Here is a 20,225-nt window from a genome sequence, read left to right as displayed (position 1 = left end):
AGCTCAAAGCTTGGCAGCAGGGGGAAAGCCAGGATTACATCAGGTCAAGCAAAATCAGGTTCAGACCTAATGAGAAGGTGCATAATGCATAATGAAGATATGCACACCTGCCTGTAAGATAAGCCTGATCATTTAAGGCTTCAGACCCTTCAAGTCCCTCTGAACTCAACAGGAACAGAAGCTGCTCGAATGAGCACTAGTTTAGTTCAGGAGTTAAAATTCATGGAAACTGTTGACGCAAATGTTTGCTTTCATCCCATGCCAGAACAATTCTGCAGGGCTGTGTAATTCTAGAACTTTTTCTCAGAAAACTTCAGTGCAGATCTGCAGTATTCCCTGCTATTCTTCTCTGAGGCCTTTCTGGGGGTTTTTGTGCCTACTTTTTGTTTTAAACCTCCATTTCTTAGTACTTGAAATACATCAAAGCTGTAACTGGAAGACATCTAGGAATGCAACCCAGGAAGCAAAATCTGAAAGCAAAACTCTGAAATACAGAAGTATCAGAATTATCTCAAGTGGGAAGCACTTCATTTTGCAGTCAATTATTTCCATGGGAGTTTTCAGCAAAATGTCTTCTTGCTTCAAAAATATCAACTGCTTTCACTTCTTTTTTTTTCATGTCAGATGAGACTAATCCTATAACACAGACACTTCCCTTTTCAAAAACACTTGGATAAACTGTATGGAATAGAGAATGGAATCCCATTTCAGTCCTGGCCTGAACTATTCATTAGTGGATTACACAATTGTCAGTGTCACTCATATCCCTTCAGGCTATTTCTTTGCAAAGGGAACCAGGTAGATGACTTTTGCTTTGCCAAGCCAAAGCAATTTGCTTTCTATCTGATGATGCCTGATGTGACAACGTCTGGGTAGAAATTGTCAACTGCTCTTCTTATTGTAAACATGTGAATCCAGCAGTACTCACAGTCAGGGAATCTCCAAGTGCTCCTATGGCTTTGATGTCAGCAGGCCGTAGCTCATGGACTAAAAAGCAGTAGGAGAATAAAAGCAGGATTACCAACAACTGACAAAATACTGTCTAATAGAATAAACATGCAAGTCCTAGGTTCCAATCTGATGGCATTTTTGCAAACTTTTAAGGTAGAAAAAGCTTCAGGTTCTCTGTGTCACCTAGGCAAAAATGTGTAACTTCTTACCTTTGCTTGCAACAGTGCATTACACTAACATGGAAAGAAATGGAACTTAAAACAGCTTAGGTAAAAAATGAAAACAGACTAGATATGTTTACAGATGCATACATTCAATCTCTTCTAATTGACTTACAGGTCTGGGTCATAGATCAATATTTCCTGTTAAATATCTCCCTATAAAATCTTCAGACTGCACACAGCACTTGCACTGCACTGCTTATCAGAGCACATTCCAGCTTGCTAAGTCACTAACCCTCCTGGGCAATTTTAACCTGCCACGTTGCTGTATGATGAATGACGTATAAGATACATGCATACAATAAATGTGATCACATTTATCCACAGGGACATACCTGCTGTCATGCAGAACTCACTGAGAATGGCAAGACAGACTTCTTCCCTTTGCTGCTAAATATATCAGCTTTTATTGTTTACTTTCCATCTAGGATGTGCAATTTCAACATCTTATTGGCTTTTAGAAACAAAAGATGAAATTTTTCCTATGTATGATTTTAAGTTAGGAGTTCTTTCTCACCTGATGTTGGGACAGGACTGGATGGAGTATGACCAGGACACGACAGTTCACTGCCCCAATTCTGAAATGAGAAGTTACAAAATGGTTTCCTCTTGTAGCTAAAAGATGATGTGAAATTCATATATGGTTTAGTTGCACAGTGTTGGGCAAAACCAAGTTAAAACACAGATCCTAGTTTGGTGCCTATGTAGCACAACAATCTTTTACACCTCTTTGTGGAACACTATCCAAACAATCATTACTTCTGGCGACATTTTCTAGCCAAAGCATAAAACTCTTCCAAAGGCAAAACATTTCATCTTACATTTCCTATAATTCTCTCTCCACTGCCTACAGATTTTGTCCATGACCTGCAAGGTGGGGTCTCCAGGTTTGAAGTCTTGCTCTATCTCAAAATATACCAGATGTAAAAGCAAATAAAGATCAACAATAAAATCCCCTGCAAAGTTATCATGTTATACTAATGTATTATATTATTAATGTATTATTATATTAGCTGGTAAACATAAGTCCTAAGACCAGTTGAGGGAACTGGGGTTGTTTAGCCTGGAAAAAAGGAGGCTCAGAGGTGACTTTATCACTCTCCCACTGTGTGAAAGGAGGCGGGACAATGCAGGCATCTGTCTCTTCTCCCAGGCAACCAGTGAAGGAACAAGGGCAAATGGACTCAAGTTGCACCAGGGAGGGTTCAGGTTGGATATTAGAAAAAATTTCTTCACTGAAAGAGTGGTCAAGCATTGGAAGAACCTTATATATTCTATTATTATATTATTGTTCCCCATGTACTTTGCCAGGAACCTATTCTTTCCCTAGAAACTTTCAAAAATAGCTTGCTTTTACTGAATATAAAATTTGAAAAAACTTCAAAGCTTTAAAAGTTCCAGTAAAGAAAACTGTTAGGTTCTAAATAATTGTACTTCACCATATATTTTTAGATGACATAATAGTTATTATGTCACCTAAATTCCACCAGTTGAAGATATTGAATCAAACACACATTGCATAACACCTTAATTCACCACCATAGAGAGCTGATCAATGTCTCCCCACGCTTTTTGGTAACAAGCAAAAAGTAAAATTGTTCCAGTGGCCAGCCCTTGCAGGAGCAATGACAGCTGTGTACACAGATCAAAAGGCCAGCCCTTCTAGAAGCAGATCAGGCTAGGGATGTCCTGAGGTCCCTTCCAACCTCAATTATTCTGTGACTGCACAATTCTACCAGAGTAAAACTACATAGACCAGTGGTTTTCAGAAAGCATGGCTGCTGTTAAAAAACATCACAACAAATTCATCTGTTCCTGCAAAAAGATGCTGGAATATGCTCTACTATCAACCACTACAGTCTGGTTGCAGAGGCTAGAAAGGACAGATAGGCTTATTTTTAGATCAGAAAGTGTTGCTTTTCTCTCTCTCCACTTGTTTCCTTTATCACTTCAAAAGCTGTTGCTGTTGATATTCAGTGGAATTACATATTAAAGTATAACTCTAGCTCTACTGATAAAAATCCCGTGTCAGTCCTGCAATCCATGACTTGCTAAGACAATAACTGCTGTTCTTTGTGACCCTCATGGCACACAGCATCTATTTCTGCAGTTTGTTGAACATGCCCATGATAGTTGTTCAGTCATGGTGGAAATGAAGTCCCTTTGAAAATGGAATTCCTATCACCTTTGTATAGGGTCACACATCCAATATGTAAAGGTGACTGCCCTCTACAGGTTAAGCTTACTTGAGTGTAATGAAGAACAGTGCCTCCAGAGGAAAATATTTAAACCTTCCTCAGATTATTTGGGGGTCAGGATTCTAAGATAGCTTCTCCATACGGGGAGGAACTTGTTATCTGAATTAATTATGCATTCCAGGTTACTTACTTTTGTTACAGTTTTGATACAATTGCACCATAAATATAATTAATTTTGTTTGGCTTTTAGGAAACCATTTGTTTACACAATGAAAAGTGCAATGCAAGGCAGAATTCTCTTTCCAAAAACTAGTAATAGTTTATATAATCTATAAATTCAGGATTATGTGCTACAAGACGAGATGCAGCTTTTTATAGTTTGCCTAAAATGCAGCAAAAGGTGCAACAATTACCTCTATTGGCTCTCTAGTGGGCTCCACAGGTGTGTAGTTGCTATTCCTGTACGTGCCCAGGAAGGGACTGTTCTGGAGAAAGAGGAAACAAAATAAGAGAAATAAGAGAAATTGGGCAATAAGCACATGGCACAAACCATAGCAAGTGATATCAAGGTATCATATAACCAAGAAAGTAATTGCCTAAAATATAAAATTAGAATCTGGACTTTGAAACCATGCTTCTTCCTTAAAATTAATAAAATTTGTGTTTAGTACCTTAGGACAAAAATTACAGGTGCCAGATGCCAATTGCAGGTTAATATTTTCTTCTCCTAACATTCCAAATTAGACTTTATTAGAAGTTTAGTCCATTCAAAAGGTGCTGATGTAGAATCTAGACAAACCTGGGCAGATCTTTTGTGTCAGCAGCAGGGAGATGAAAGATTGCTTACTGAAAAGCTCATTCTTCCCTCCAAGGGAGACTGTAGAAATTTCATTGTTATTTTTGTCCTCTACTAATGCAGCATGCATTCAGGAAGACATGCACATCATACAGGCTAAAAAAAATTCACCTGGAGGCTCACTTACCTCAATCAAGAGAAGCTCCCGCATCTGCATAAAGAAGTCTTTAAAAGCACTAAAATTAGAAGGCAGGGTTTTATGGTACTCAAGGTTGCCTCAAAACAAATAATTTTCCATGGCTACTAGCACTTTTATCAATGACCTTTTCATTGCATTTAGGTTTACTAAAGGCTTGCCATTTCTGCAAAAAATGGCCATATATCTTTTCAAGGGATATAAAATTTTTCTTTGCCTACTTCTGAAAAGCAACATCTTTGAATAAGAGTGAAGGAAGGAAAAGAAGTATAAAATCCACATTATTTGGCACTGAAGTTGTTGCTGAGTTCATTTAAGCTGCTTGGAAAGAATGCTGGGTAAATGAAATAGGATCAGTTTGAGCAAATCAGAGGACTTCTGAAATACACTGGTTAATAACTCAGAAGATTTTCCTTGTCTGACAGGATGGACACAATATGGGCAAAAGCCTCGTGCATAACTTGAATGCCTGCCTCCAGACCTAAGAGAAGTGAGAACTGAATGGATCAGGGAGCTGAGCTCTTTGGCCTTCTTGTTGAAACTGCTGAAGAAAGGGAGCCAGTTACTGCTGCCTGCAGCAGTCATTTCCACGTGCTGGTACCTAGCAACTGTCCTGCAAGTTCAGCAGCTTGTTGTGTAACTGCAGAAGCAGCTTCCAAAGAGTCTGAAGTATTCCTCTTATGGATCAGGCCAGGAAAGCCAATCTGACACCAATCCAAGACATGACAGATTCTGAGTTTTCAAAGCTGCTGTGGTGCCCAAACCTCATTGATTCTGATGGGAAAGTTAATGCAGCATGTTCTGTTGTTTGCTGCTTGAGCTGCCTCTGTTCTTCACAAACAACAAAAAACAACATCTGCTGTAGCTGCAAACACACCAATCAGCATGTTGTCAATCAGTATTCACTGCACAGCAAAGTGGCCATGGGACACCAGTGCAGGTATATGAGAACACCTGCTCTCTTAGAGGTAAACAGAAAAAAGCTTTAAGTAAGCTTATTCCAGATAGACCAAATCCCTGCTCTCTGCAGCAAGCACAAGCAATACAGCCTCCTGACAGCCAACTTCCAAAATGTGGGTATGTTTACCTGAGCTGGACAGCCAAGGACGATGTCAGCTGAGAAATCAAATGAGTCAGCTTTCTGGCCCACAGGCTGTAACTGGAAACAAAGACAAAAGAATCTATTTTTTAACCCTGTCAGCTCTTCTTAAATTTGTAAAACAATTCTAATTAAAAAAACTCCAATATAAATATACCTTTCAAATCTATATAAAGGTGCCTGTATTTACAGACCTAGATTTACAGCCAAGGTTGAAATGCATCTACTTCTCAGAAAGAACATGGCAACCGCAAAACAAAAGAGCAGCTCTAAAAAGAAGCTTAAAATGGGAAGTGGAAAGCTACAGTGGTTCAGTTTAAACTCCTGGAGGATTTTGGCAGGCACATGAAGTACCTTGGAATTTTGCCAGGAGGCAAGGTCATAAACTTTCTTCTCTTGCACAAAAGACATTAAGAGTCCCTCAATTTTTTATAGCTAAGCTGCATGATGGCATCTCCAACAAAAGGTTGTTTATGTGTAGAAGATAATACCAAACCTAATTAGAGGTACTGCTTGATGATTGCAAGCAATCATGTCAGCTGTTAAAATATTAATCCAAAGTATATGGGAGTTACTATTCAGGATCCAAGATACTGCCACTGACTGCTGGGTACTCCTGCACTGCAATGCTAAGTAAAATGTGTTTGCTTAAGCAATCTTTAGTGACTCATCTTTATTGAGCTTAACTCATTTCCAAAAGTAGTGAAACTGAACTGAATTAAAGCCACTTTAATTCCTAATGAGACATTAACAACACAGGGATTTAAAACAAATGTCTAAGTAATCCGTTTTAAATTGACATATGCAGTTACAATTCTTTATTTGGTGGTTTCCCATAGCAGCCCATAGAAACATCATCCTTATTAAATGCCATTCTGCCTTGCATAAAAACAGATGAAGAGGACTTGAAGTCACAAAATTACTGTGATCATGCACTTGGAGCACCCCTCTCCTCACCACACACTTTAAGAACCAAGAGGTTCTAGGCAGAGAGCAGTGCCAAAGCCAGAGGGTATTTAACTAGTTAAGGAGAGACAAACACAAGGTCCAGAGTTATTCAGGACTTAATTGCAATGCTTATTACAGAGATATTTTAATGGCAGTCAGGTCTAGGTGAAGATCTCACTGTATGCAGAGCCTGTCAGCTTACCACAGCATTCCACAGAGCCCTGGCAAGCTGAGAATGGCCTTTCTGGCTCGGATGGAAGCAGTCAGGAGAAAAGTAGGAGACATCTGGTTTCTCTTTCTACAAATAAAAGCATAAAGGACATATGAGTGTAGAAAAATCCCCATACTTCCAATTTGGAGTTGCTGAGGCCAAATCAGAACTAGTAAAGAGAGATCCATGCTACTTGCTCTCCCTGCTCCATTGCAGAAAGGCTGCCATTATCTGGCAACACAAACTGTACTTCAGCAGACCCATGAACTACCAGAAACACTTAGCTAGAGATGATTATGTGCCTCCATGGGCAGATCCATCCAGAAGCAGTAAAACCACAATTTTCAATTACGGGTACAGTTCCTCTTCAAGTTCTGCAATGAGTTCCTCTCCCTGGTTCCAGTTGTCATTAGAACTGGAACCGCAAGCAGCATTATGCTTTACAGCACCTCCTGCATAGCTGTGAGTTTTGAAAGGATCAAGAAGCAATTAAGTGTTTGGTGGAAAGCAGCCAGTCTGGCCAAGCACACCAGAGCAGTCTCCTTTCTAAACAAAACTGTACTTTAATAAAGGGTTAATACAGGTACTGGAGGAAATGGAGTTTGGAAATTTGTCTGTCACATGAAAACTGAGATTAGGGTCACACATGACTGAAATAAGTATTTTTGGTCAGAGCACTTCTTCCTCAAAAGTTGAACAGGTTTTTTTCAGTGTGTTTGGACTTGCTTTTTAGAGGACAACTACCAAAATTTGCATCATATCTTTTGCCATATTCAGAGACAGTTTTCAGTTCAGGAACATCTGAATGTTGTGTGAGATAAGAAATTGAAAGAGCATCCTGAACTTAAAATCTGAACTAATCCTTGTGAGACTACAAAAAAAGTTCAGAAATATTTTTCATCTTCTGTTTTTATTTCTGTGTTCCCTACCCTCAGTACCAAAATCGCCATGACTTCTCATGGGCACCAGCTTCACGCACAAACAAAAGGCTTCACCCAAACAAAACAAAGGAGGCCTGTGAAGCAAATTTTTCCACAGCAGCACCTTAACTCTTCAAACTTTCACCAGCTATTGCAAACATTTTCAGAATGATCCAGTTCAATTATGCCAGAGTAATCGCTGCTCAGTATTTTGCTCCAACTCCTCTCAGCTCTAGGTACATATGAAAATAGTTTCACCTCTAGTGAAAGTTTGAGTCTTTTCCTAGATTTACAGTTACTGGAACTTGCCATTCAAGGAACTGAGATATACATCAACATATGAACTACATAAAACTTCTATGAGATCATAGGTAAAGTTCCCTTTCTGTCAGACACAGAAAACTTGGTTATGTGGCACAAAGGGGAGCTGATGCCATAGTCCCCACCAAGCAATGCAGCTATGTTGCTTTAAGAAGTGCAACTAAATAACTTGGTCTTTTATTAACCACGTTGTATTTTCAGGAAGAAAAATATTTTTGTTATTTTTGTACTTCAAAGAACATACACAAACACACCTCTTAAATCAAGTTTTGACTCATTTTCCAAAACAGCAATTGATATTGACAGAGCAATATATAAAACTAAGAACTGCTTACTACATGAAGAAATCCATTGTACTATACCAAAACCCAGCAATTTCTCATAAGAAAAGCACAGAACAAAACAAAACTATTTTGAATATAGTCTCTATAGGGAAGATACCCATCCTTAGTCCTTTAAAAGCAGAAATAACCTTTAGATCATACCTGATCAAGAGGAACCTTCAGATTTTGAAGGAAAGGCTGGATGACGACTGTGAAATTTTCATGAGTGTCATATCTGCCAGACTCTATCAGTCTCTGAATGCCAAGCTGCAAGAAACAAAAAACCACCAGCAATACTTCAACATCTCTGCATCATAACTATTTTCTTTGTTTGCATTTTCTGAGAGTACTGGAATCAAAAGGAAGTTTTACTTGTGAACTTAAATAGCCACAGCCATTGGCAAAAGAATGCTGAGATGCTGCAAAGGGGCTGAGAAGGTTGGAACACAATGCTGAAACTGTTTGTCGGGGACAGGTTTTTGGTGACTAAACTCCCACCAATTAACCTCTACTAGGAAACATCATTTTTCTGAAGACCTCTGCTGCTAGTTTTGGTCACATGATAGGTTTGGATAGCATCAAATGAGCTCTTGCTGAGTTCATAGTTTGAATAAAAAACAGATATGATATGTTGCTAGGTAATCAAGAGCTCACCTCTACTGGAAATAAAGTAACTGCACCACTTTTAATAGTCATACCTGGTAAGCTTTGATGGCATCTCTCACCATTGTGAAATTTTCTGAGTTTTCTTCTCCTGTGAGAACACAGCTACACAGATAACTGTGGGGGAAGTCAAAGGAGAAAACAGGAACAGAGAGAGTCAAACATCTGATAATACAGAGACCACCCTTTGTCATGCAATACCTTCATGACCTGGATATAATAAGGGAATCTGTACAATTAGGTTTTTGTGAAAACATCTTATTGTCCTTGCTATTGTAATTTCAAACTTTAATCTTATTTTCTGTCCCACATGAACGATACTTCTTTAAGTAATTTTGGTTTCACACACAGATGTATCAAAGTAGTGCACACTGTGTAGTTTGTTTCATTAATTTCACCCTGGCATCCAAAGGCCCTGCAGACTGACAGGTGCAAACCAGAGCCCCTGGGGAACTAGAAAACAATATTTTGAAATGTACTGCCTGTTTTACTTCTGAGCTGACACCTTTCCAATCAACAATTCCTTTTGCATTCCCAAGATAGAGAATTTGTCTCTGTCTGGAAGGTCAGCAAAGAATGCAAATTACCCATTGCACTAAAGCCTCTGAAACAGGGGAAACCTGTCTACTCCTCAAAAACATCACAATAAAAGGCCTGCAAATCTAAATGTTTGTGCACTTCAACCCCATCTTGAAGAACCCTGTTCCAGTAACTTGAACCCTAGCCTCTGAGGTGTACATTATGTGCAGTTCTAGAGATGGAAAACATGTTTAAGCCAAGAGAAGGAAATGCCATCAGGCAGGGTGATGTCAGCACTGCATGGGAAGAAGTCCACAGGACTGTGCTGCTACCTTTAAACATCAGTTCAAATTATGAGAGAAGCACAAAATAAGAACACAAACAGGACAAAAAGAAGTCAAACAAGCCTTACTCTGCCAAGTAAGTGGGGCACTGAACTGAAGGGTCCACAAATAACTGTCTCAGAACGGTGATGTCTGCCACATCAACCAGACTCACTAAAGCTTTTGGAACCTGAAAGATAAGGTTTGGTTTAGAAGAAAATGGCTGGTTACACAGCCCACAGTGCATTTATTTTACCCCAAAGTCCAGCCATTTGACACCACTTCCCTTTCTCCACCACTGGAAGGATAAAAAAAAATTAAAAAGATTGAAAAAGCAACAAACTCCCCCAAATCAGCTTTTGATTTTTTTTCTCCATACCATAGCTCAATGTTACTATCTGTCATTTCAGACTGCATCTCACTACTGCAGATAGACAAGACAAAAGAAAATGTTTTTTGTACAAGTCAACAGCATATGTTTTGTACCAGAATGCAAAAAAAAAGAAAAAAAAATCACCAAACCACAAAATCAAACAGAAGAGCTAGCATCAGTCAGTCATGTCTCAGTGTGAGCTAGAATGCTGGGATAATTTCACAGTACTTGCCTCCTTGTGCAGAATATCAAGAGTTTCTTGAATCCTTTTGATGTAATTCCCAGCTGAGTAGTGATCCTGATAGAAACAGAAGAGATTGTCAAATGGAGACACAAGGAATTTAGGTTGGGAGGCTGGAGAATCACATTAATTCACTTCCTTTTCTGCCCTACAACACTGTGGTCAGTAGAATGTTCTTGCTTCTTTCTAGAGACTGGGGATTTTAACATAGCAATTAATCCAAAATGTAGGGAGGCTCGGTGAAATTTTGGATTTAAAATAAACCTTGTTGAGTAGCAGCATATTTAACCCAAATCCACCGGGCCCTTCATGTAAAAATGCAGGAAGGAACCCAATCTGAATGCATGCTGAACAGCATAAACCAAGCAGCCACAAGCATGCTCACAGCCAGCTGATAAGCTCTCATAAAATTATGTGAAATCATTGCTAGTCAAGGTCAAAGCTATAAATAAAGCTATAAAACTTGGCAGCAGCAGCAAAGATGCCTAGCAAGGCTCCTGCAGAAGAAGCACATTTCTCAAGCACAAGGGGTTGCAGGAGAATTGAAAATGCTCATAAGAAGTGAGCATATTAAAGGCAAGAGAGTGAGAGCTGGCAGTGAAAGGTGGCCTCTCCCTGTCGCCTGCCCACTCAGCTCCCATGGCCTCCTTATGGCAGCCCTAAAGGCTTCTCCACAATCCAGAGAAGCACAACATTCAAATAAGACTGCAGCAACTCCCCTCATACGTACACCTCAGCAGCCCTAGCACCTCCCCACACTGTGAGTTATGGTGTGATGACAATTGTAGGGTGGCACCCCTTTGAACTACCACTGCCATTCTTGGATGTCTAAAGAGGCCAAGCTAGAGCAGAGCAGTTACCACATCAGAGGAGTGAGGCATTTCTTCCCTTCCCTTTTTTGCTTACAGTCAAAAAACAGTAGTCAAAGCAGTGGTTCTTATCCTGGAGTAAGCCAGAGAAAACAAAACCATTCTACTCTGCTGCTGGTACCTTTTTATATCAGGGTATTGCCAGCAACAACCCCTGTCAAAACACTCAGCAGCCCATATATAACTCATGTTATCTCTGTGAAGGCTTTATGATTTCCCTTGAGGTGTTTCTGCACTGACAGCACAGCTGGAGATAACCAGTGTCACTACTCACAGGGTCTTTGCAATAGATGCACAGATCGTTGGCTCCAATGTGCACTGTTATGAGCTTCCAGTCAGCACTGAAGTCAATTCTCTGTGCAATAAAGAAGAAAATAACAAGTCTGAATTTCTTTACCTTTGTTGGATGCACATGGTGTCATTGCAGGTGCATCTGCTGTGTGAAGCAACACCTCTTCATGCTGTAAGTTTGAAGGGGTCCCAGACAACTCACCTGATCAGTTTTCATAAGTCTCACAAGACTTCTTGCTTGGGCTGGCAAGTGCCTGGAAAGAAGGAGAACTAGTGAGTGAAAGTAACACCTGTATTGAGAGATCAACATTACCATGCTTCAGACATCTTAAATCAAGTTGACAGATATCAGAAAGGTTGAGTGAGGACACAGTACAGTACTCATGTTGCCATGATCAAATTACAGGTTCACATCTTGGTAATAAAATCAACATCAAATCAAACTTGATTATATTATATTATATTATTGATGAATACAGATTTTACTCAAGTTCAGTAATTAATCTGGAACCATAAGTTCAGCTCCCATTACAGTGCTTAGCACCTAAAACAGCTGAAAAGCCAAATATGGCAACAGTTGTAAGCAGAAGGCCTCTGTAAAACTAGGCTGCTATCAACCTATTCCTTGTAGACTAAAATACAGGAATCCCCAATCCCAATGCTTAGCTGACCTCTTGTGCAACATGCCCCTGAAAAACATAGGTTTCAGAGCTCACTCTGCACACCCTCCTCATTTTTGGACCTTCCACCTACAGCACATAACTGTACACTATGTGTACATAACTTTTCCAGAGTAATTAAAAATCCAAGAAACCTTCAAGGTTACTCAGACAAATTAAGATGACAGCCTTGCTGTTTTCCAACAGCCAGGTGAGTACTCTCTTTCTTTTTTTTCTGTACATATATATATACAGATAGGATAGATAGGATACATAGATAGATAGGCTAGGATAGATAGACAGACAGATATCTAAAGTACAATAAGTTTTGTGTTACCTAGGCTGAGTGCTACAGCTTTGTTTGACTGCCCTGACAGACTGGTCTTCAAATATGCATAGGGAAGAGAAGAGAATGGGGTCAGAAAGCATTGACCTTCCAGGCAGGTCTGTGGTTCAGAATGAGCTGCATCTCCCTCCAGGCTCTTGTTCGAGACACTGGCTGTCTGTCATTTCTGGGAGCATATCAGCTGACATTAATAAGCATGACACTTGTTTTGTATGACAACCAGAGTTTAGCTCCCCTTTGCAAGGCTTTGTTTACTGTAGGAAAAAGAGAGGTCTTTCACCATGCTTGTCCAGCTGAATACTGATCTAACACTGGCATGGGAGCATCTGCTGAGGAATGAGCCCTGTCATACATCTGCTTGTGACACAGACACTGTGTGCACGTAGTAGTTCTTATCACCATTATCCTTGTCCAATGTCATAACCCATTTATTTATATCCCAAAGCTATCATAAGCCACAAGTGGTCACAGTTTTTTTCTGCACTTACTGTGGAAACCCCTTAGCTAGACACCATCTACAATATTGACACAGAGGAAAACACCACTTATTGATCTGACAGTCCACAGCATATTTGATTTCTCCTACAGTCAGTGAGGTGATGATGCATCCTGAGCCAATGCAGTCAGCAAGATCCAGTAACATCTTGAATGAAGTAGTGCCAGCAATGATCCATCCTTGAACTGCAGTTTCAACCAAATTTAGATCTTGACCAACAGAAACAGTTTGCTAATGGGAAATACAGATATTCACAATTCCTGTCACCTGTTTTCTCCTCTCACTCTTAAATTCTTAACCTCCTTTTTTTTTTCCACATGAAATTAGAGACCTCAACCAGACTCTGCTTCAGCAACATTATTCAGCTCTATCCTTACCTCTATCATGTACTTAAGCACTGAATGCAGATAGGCTTAGGAACATTTTGCTGTATGAGACCTGCATTACTACATTTTCATCTAGTTCAATAAAGAGCTCTTCAAAGTAGCCATGAATTTAATTTTAAGAAACCCTTACACCTGGTTTCTATAAGCTGGTAAGGCTGCAAAATTATCTGATCTCAGAAATCTCCCAGCACCCCTGGAAAGCACTTTCCAGATAAAGCAAGACAGACCAGGTAACAATTCTTAAGTACCAGCATTAGCTGGTGGACTTTTTTTTGCCCTGTGAATCACTGAAAAATTGATGGTTTTGGCTGATGAAGAATAAATGCTGAATTGTATCAACATTCCAGGGTCAAATATCTAAAGCAGGAGAAACGTTTCCTTATGTTGCAATACATTTCAGTACTTGACTAGGATGAATTAATCTTCTCAGGTATATCAAGAACCAAAACATTATAGAACCCCAAAAGAAGTGTTTGAGAGCTCAAGAATAGTATTTTACAGGACTTCACTTTTGCACAACCTTCTGCGGAGAGTTATGAGACAGAGAAAGAAAAGCAGAAATCTGGCATGATTGTTGCCTGTGTCTCCTTGCTGAACATTTACAAAACATGGTTACCAAACAAAGACAGCTCAATTTCATCATGTTTATCCAGTCCAGTCACTTGCAGGGGAAGAAAGAAAACTAATTGGTATCGATGAAATAGGCCATTTTCATTAGACTAGCATTCATCAACTCATTTCAGACAGCTAACAAATAGCTGTTTAATAGCAATGCCTCAGTTGCTGATACAAGCTCCCTAAGTCATAATGGTGACTTAAGTGGTTGTGTATCCTGCTTCAAGTCCTCCCACTAAACCTTTTTGGGATTTGGCTGATAAAGAATACGAGACAGGCACCTCTCACTCTTTCATGCAACAAGCAAAAACTGGAGGTAATCTGGATATACATTGCATGCAGTATGTTAATAAATTCTCACTGATGGCTGAAGCATGTTTCACTGACATACACAGTTACATTCAGTCATCACCAGATTAAAAAAATGCCTTCTTTCAGTTCTGTGGGGGCTGTAGGATATGGCAGGGGACCTAGCAACCTATTTCTGCCAGGAAATCTAAGTATTTACTGAGATTACCAGAATGAATCAGAAGTTACACAGGGCCTACAGGAGAGCAATAAAAAAACCCTGAAAAATCCTAATAATCTTTGCTTAGATACAGCAAACACAAACACCTCTCTTGGCTTCTGAACTTCACCTCCAAGACTCCTTTGGGAAGCAAGATGAATTTTTCTTTGAACAAACAAATTAAGGTCTGGGTGATAGCAACTCACAATGTCAAATCCAGGCATGGTCTGCCAGACTCTGTGTTCAAACTATGACTGAATTCAAGCAGCCATCTGTTCTGTTAATTAAACAGCACTGACTTTGAATAAGTATCCATTGATTTCTAGGATACGCAATATAGCAAAGCTCAACTCATGCAGCTTCCCAGGTGTGACTAAAAACAAAGAGCCAAATTCAGGTAACTGCAAGACATTACAATCCCTATTATGTTGGCAGAACTGGCTCCAACTGCATCAGGTCTGCAATGCACCAACACCCATGGATGACCATTAGTAATTCCCTTTTCTTAAGATTCTAGACTGTTTTTTTCCCCATCTCTCCCCTGTCCTTTCCTGCTTACTTATCCAGAAACCTGAGGGAAGAATTATGTAAGACTTCATCCTGTTTTACTCCTAGTTTCTCTTATCAATTCATTACATGTTTAATTTCTAAAAACATTCACATTCTCAGAGATTTACTGACTGATAAATAGATAAATGAATAGATGTTGAACAGGAAGAGTAGAAATCTCCCAACTGTTTCTGCCAGTTTCTTGTTTGTGGATTTCATAAGGAGGACTGTTAGTTTCATTTGAAAGTTCAGCTATGAAATAAACCCATACGTTTAACATGTTTTGAGCCAATTTCCATTCTAACTCAACTGGTTCTGCTTGCTCTTCTGAGCAAGTTGTGACAGCACATGAGACAGTTGAAAGGCAATTAGATGAAGCATCCATCACCTACAAAAGTAAAACAAAAAGCTACATACTCAGCCAGTGCTCCAGGAACTGCCTGGTTAAGGAATGCATTGGAATCATTCTCATTCCCAATACCGGTTGAGTAGCCCGTGATCATAACATTGAACTCTTGAAAGATGTCTGAAAAACAGAGGTGGCAATGAAGGCAAAAAGACTCCAGCTGCTCCCTGCCTGCAGGGACTAGAAGAACACACCAGCACTGCCACAGTTTTGCTCTCTGACAGCACAGCTGCTGCTGCTGCCAGTCAACCTTGATGGATTCACCAAGCAGTTGGGAGAGGGGCCACCAGCTGCAGTGACTCAGACAGCAGTGTACTTGCAGTGCCCTGCATTGGCACCAGCAGATAAGATAAGCAGAATTAGGGAGTACAGTGTACAGTTCTCTCTCATGTTGTAGTGGTTAAAGCCTAAAACAAAATTATCAGTCATATGATGTTGACTTTGTGAAGCGAGTGTGAAGGGTCCTTCAGCCCAGCCGGAGCTGGTTTTCAGCTAAAGCATCTGGGTCTGCTTCACTGCTGTGCAAAATCTCATACTACTGACAAATGTGAAGAACAAAGCCTCAGATGCATGGTTCTGATGAAGTTACACCATGTTGTCCATAGTAGTTTCCAAAAGGAAGTTGGCAGAGTAACTTGCAGCTGAGAGTGAACATGGCCACGTTGTAAACTATAAAATCTACTTTAATCTCAAAGAACAAGTTTAACCACATTTTAGTGAGGGCTTTATCAAATGTAATAGGACTCAATGAATCAATTGTTTATTCTAATTATATTCCTGTTACATTCTGCTTAAAATAATGATCAACACACAAAAGAACAGTTTATTGGCCCTCTTTGAATGGAATTTTATTACTACAGCTGATCCGAACTGAAAGTCAAGTGGCTCTACATTAGCAATAGACTGAGCTATGTAAAGTTGCAAGTTTCATTAAAAAGAAATTTAAAATTATTCCCTTCAGGTTACATGTATGAGTAGGCAGCTTTATTTACCAAAGAGGCCTACTCTATGCAAATATTTCTTTTGGAAAAATTGTGACGGAATATTTATTAAAAGCAAATGTTAAGTACATCATGACCACGGACATAGCAAGGTTATTTAGAAATTCAAATAATACTCACCAAAGAGTTGAAAAGGGAGAGGGAAAAGAAAGTAAGGGAATTTCTATCTGTTCTCAGCTTCACTGATGAAGGCAACTTTTTCTTTTAAAGGTAGTTCTTGTTAGTTACATTAAGCAGCTTTGAGATACTTAAAAGCTCTCTATAAATCTATCAGAAATTAGTCCACTGCATCTCCTCAATCTTGCCATTTATATCTAGCAAAGCATTTACTTACTAGGTAGAGTAGTCACATTCTCCAACGACTCATCTCCTCCAATACTAAAATGAGAAAGAAAAATCCCAGTAACTCACCTCTTATCTGGACACGAGCAAGAAAAAAAGTGAAAACCTGCTACATATCATGGGGAAAAGCAAAGGGTTATTAATTTGGTAACTATCATTCTATCAAAATCCATGGAGACAACAGAAGTGGAAGTGCTATTGGGGAGAACAGGTGAAGATGCTTGTCAGAAAGATTTACTGCTCTTGCAGATGCACAGGGGTACAGTCAATCTTTTATCAAGTGGCAGAAAAATGTCTGACATAGCTTCATACTTAAATACTTAATTCATACTTAAGTAGTGCAGATTAGAAGGTCAGCTTTGAGGCCCATTCCAGCCTCATGAAGCCCCTCTAAGACAACACCAAACACAGACAGCCCTTGAGTGACAAGAGAACTTCAGCAGTAGCTCCTCACTCCTCTAGCTTTCTGCACAGGGATATATTTCTCCAGCTTTTGTGTTGACAGGACATACTGAGGCCACACTCCAGCTTACACAGAGGTATTAGTACAGCATAGAACTGCTTCAGTCAATATCAATAGAGCTACACCACAAGAGCAAAACAATTTAGTCTTTTAGGACTGTGTGTTGCTATATGCGGCAAAAGTTCTCTGGCCAAACAAACTATTTTCCATGACACTACAAAAAGTTCAGAAATAGAAAACTTTGAGAAGAAGTCCTAAAACCAACCAGTTCTGACTTGTTTTGTAGATTTCCAACCTGACATCCCAACATATAAATACAAACTGTTGCAGGCAGCCAAAAATGAAAGCATGAGAGAGATCAAAAAGCTTGCTTAAAATCCACTGCTGAAAACACTTTAAAAAAGGCTACCCTTATGACAAAATCTTGATACACCTTCAAGAAGCACTAGCCTGAGAAGTAACCTTTTTTTCAGCTTTCTGACAGCTGAAGGACCTAAAACACATCTCTTCATCACCTTAGCTGAAGACTTACCTCCAAGACAGTCCCCGGTATTGAGTGACCACATCCTGGAGGGTATCTGAGGCAATTCCTGAACCAGCCTGGACATTGTTTTTCATTAACCAAATGAAATTAAAGCACAATTACTAATGCAATAGTAACTAGTAATACATATACATAAACAAATACAATTTACTAATTTAAATACAATTACATAGTTGTTTTATTTACTTTTTAATTGAGTGGATGTCTTCCAAAGCTTTAAAATGCACCTGACTTTTCCCAAACCTTTATCCTGAAGGATACAACAATACCTTTCAAAATTATTTAAAAGAATCATATTGTATATATGACACAAAATGTATGATGGAGCTGTGGAACAAAGACATTGGTCTAGATGAGCTAAATAGCTTTTATGGTTGCATTAGTCAACAGTGATGAAAACATCTCAATCAAACACACAAAATGGCTAATAGTATGAAACACTACATGAACTCAGCAGAGAAAATAAGCATGTATCAGAAAGGAGCACCATAACTCACACATACCAGTTTGAAAACCATTGTGCTAAATTGAAAGATTTATAGCAGAACTGGAGCAAGGAGGAGGAGGCACTCTCTACACTTACCCTGAAGAAAGAGGCAAGCTAGTAACTACAACCCTCATAAAATAGAATTCATCATCAGAGTTCCTGATAGCAGTAACAGTGATTGTATAATTTCATTCTAAATCTAGGTGCATGTTAGTACTTGAGTACAGTACTAAGCAGCCTATTTGCTGCCACCTTAGATTAAACAACAACACTACATTTTCTTCTACGTATAAACTTCCTTGAAAAAACAGGAGATTGGTGCTCAGAATAACTATGTACAAGCCAAGTGCAGCTCTAAGACAGCAATACACCACTGCATGTTTTATGAAAGCAGATTCTATTCCTAGTTCCTACAGACTATACTTAGAAGCAGAAACACTGCAGGGCCCTAGATATTACAATACAGCAACCATGACCATATACAGAATGTATTTCTTTTATTAATACTGCAGGTTTATATCAAAATGCTTCTATTTATTTCAGTAGCCTCCTGTGTGTAGGAGTTGTAGCACCATGTCTGCCAGAGAGTTGTAAAGGGCTCACGGTTTGTACACACAATGTGTTTGTTGTTAAGTCTCAGATTCAGAGAAACCTATGTTCCCATTACATCTTTCTGTCCAGTGTGTTTCCTTTGACTGGCTGTATAATTTCAATCTTTGACCAGTATGAAAACATAAGGCAGAAAGGCATAACTGGAATATAGGATGTCTGGATTTTGAAACATATTCCTTCTTGACTACCAAAGATAATCAGCAGCAGCAAGAATTGTATCATGATCAATAAACCAATTAAGATAACAATAAAATGACTGAATATCTTTTGAAGTGCATTGAGTCAGAGGGCTCTGACCCCATACTTCGATAACTCATTAATGCTAAAATTATTAAAATGCTATTACCCATAACCACTTAGCTGCATTCTGTTCCTGAAAGAACTGAGGCTGAAAAACAGGCTCATCAGTTCATTCCTATGCAGAAAAAAACTTTGAAAAGCACAGTAACCTAAGCCTTATGCTATGTCCCATTCATTTCAACAGCATCTGATCTCTTCTGCCTCCAATCCAGCAGAATACCTAGGCACCTCTTTAAAGGATTTGCCTGTGTTTTTGCCTGAGTTCAAAAGCATGTGAATACGTGTGGGGGGGGGATGGAGCGTTGGAAGACTGACACCACCTTTCTTAATCTGGCTGCTAGATCTATTATAATCCATGAATTAACAGATCTTTGCTTCTGGGTACAACAGCTATTTCCCCTCCACTGGAGCGGGCACATGTTTGTAGTTTTACCAGGAGAACAGTAAAAACACCCTCTTCTTACCGTCAAAGAATCCCCAAGGGCTGCTACAATTTTCACATCAGCTGGCTTTAGGGAGTGCACTGCAAAGGAAAGAGATACAGTTGAACCTGGTTAGGAAATAGCTATTTTCTCCCTCTACTGTGTATGTGAAATATGCCATTGTCATTGTGATGCTCTGTCATATTGTTTTTGCAATACCCAAGTAATAAATTAGAAGTTCTTTCCAGCTCATCTCCTGGGATTGTAGCACCAACATATGCATATTATTCAGTATTTCAATGGTTAATGTTGCTACCAAAAAGACAGGAGAGCAAGGAGCAAATACCAGTAAGTGGCAAACAATATCCAACACCAAAGTAAAGGTAAAACAATGCAGAATTATACAAAGCAGGAGCAGCACATTAAAGACTTCAAAAGACTAAGGAAAAGACAACATGAAGTTATTTGAAAAACCAAATACTGCTAAATTCCAGACTAACATGAATGAAGCTCTATTTCCAGTTTCTTTCCATGACATTTAGGTGGAATAGCTTATAAGCTATGTCAGCACTCAAATCTGGATTTTATCACAAGTTATTTTGAAGCTCTCCACTGTCAGTGAGTTC

At 39.3% G+C, this 20,225-nt stretch overlaps 1 protein-coding gene across 1 annotated transcript in view; it reads right to left on the bottom strand.

Moving 5' to 3' along the window:
- The window catches only part of PLB1 (phospholipase B1), an 88,125-nt gene that overhangs the window by 17,667 nt on the left and 50,233 nt on the right, over positions 1-20,225 (bottom strand). The window contains exons 34-48 of the mRNA XM_077176318.1: positions 19,642-19,700; positions 17,767-17,834; positions 16,764-16,807; positions 15,440-15,548; positions 11,666-11,717; positions 11,447-11,527; positions 10,295-10,360; positions 9,779-9,879; positions 8,883-8,964; positions 8,347-8,451; positions 6,612-6,707; positions 5,450-5,521; positions 3,784-3,855; positions 1,690-1,750; positions 929-987 (exon numbers count right to left, since the gene is read on the bottom strand). Coding sequence (XP_077032433.1) covers positions 929-987; positions 1,690-1,750; positions 3,784-3,855; positions 5,450-5,521; positions 6,612-6,707; positions 8,347-8,451; positions 8,883-8,964; positions 9,779-9,879; positions 10,295-10,360; positions 11,447-11,527; positions 11,666-11,717; positions 15,440-15,548; positions 16,764-16,807; positions 17,767-17,834; positions 19,642-19,700 — 1,127 coding nt within the window. The remainder of the gene's footprint in view (positions 1-928; positions 988-1,689; positions 1,751-3,783; positions 3,856-5,449; positions 5,522-6,611; positions 6,708-8,346; positions 8,452-8,882; positions 8,965-9,778; positions 9,880-10,294; positions 10,361-11,446; positions 11,528-11,665; positions 11,718-15,439; positions 15,549-16,763; positions 16,808-17,766; positions 17,835-19,641; positions 19,701-20,225) is intronic.

Source organism: Agelaius phoeniceus, chromosome 3, assembly GCF_051311805.1.
Source record: "Agelaius phoeniceus isolate bAgePho1 chromosome 3, bAgePho1.hap1, whole genome shotgun sequence".
Classification (NCBI taxonomy): Eukaryota; Metazoa; Chordata; class Aves; order Passeriformes; family Icteridae; genus Agelaius; species Agelaius phoeniceus.
The sequence above is the reverse complement of the archived record's forward strand: the minus strand, read 5'-3'. Positions and strand labels throughout refer to the sequence as shown.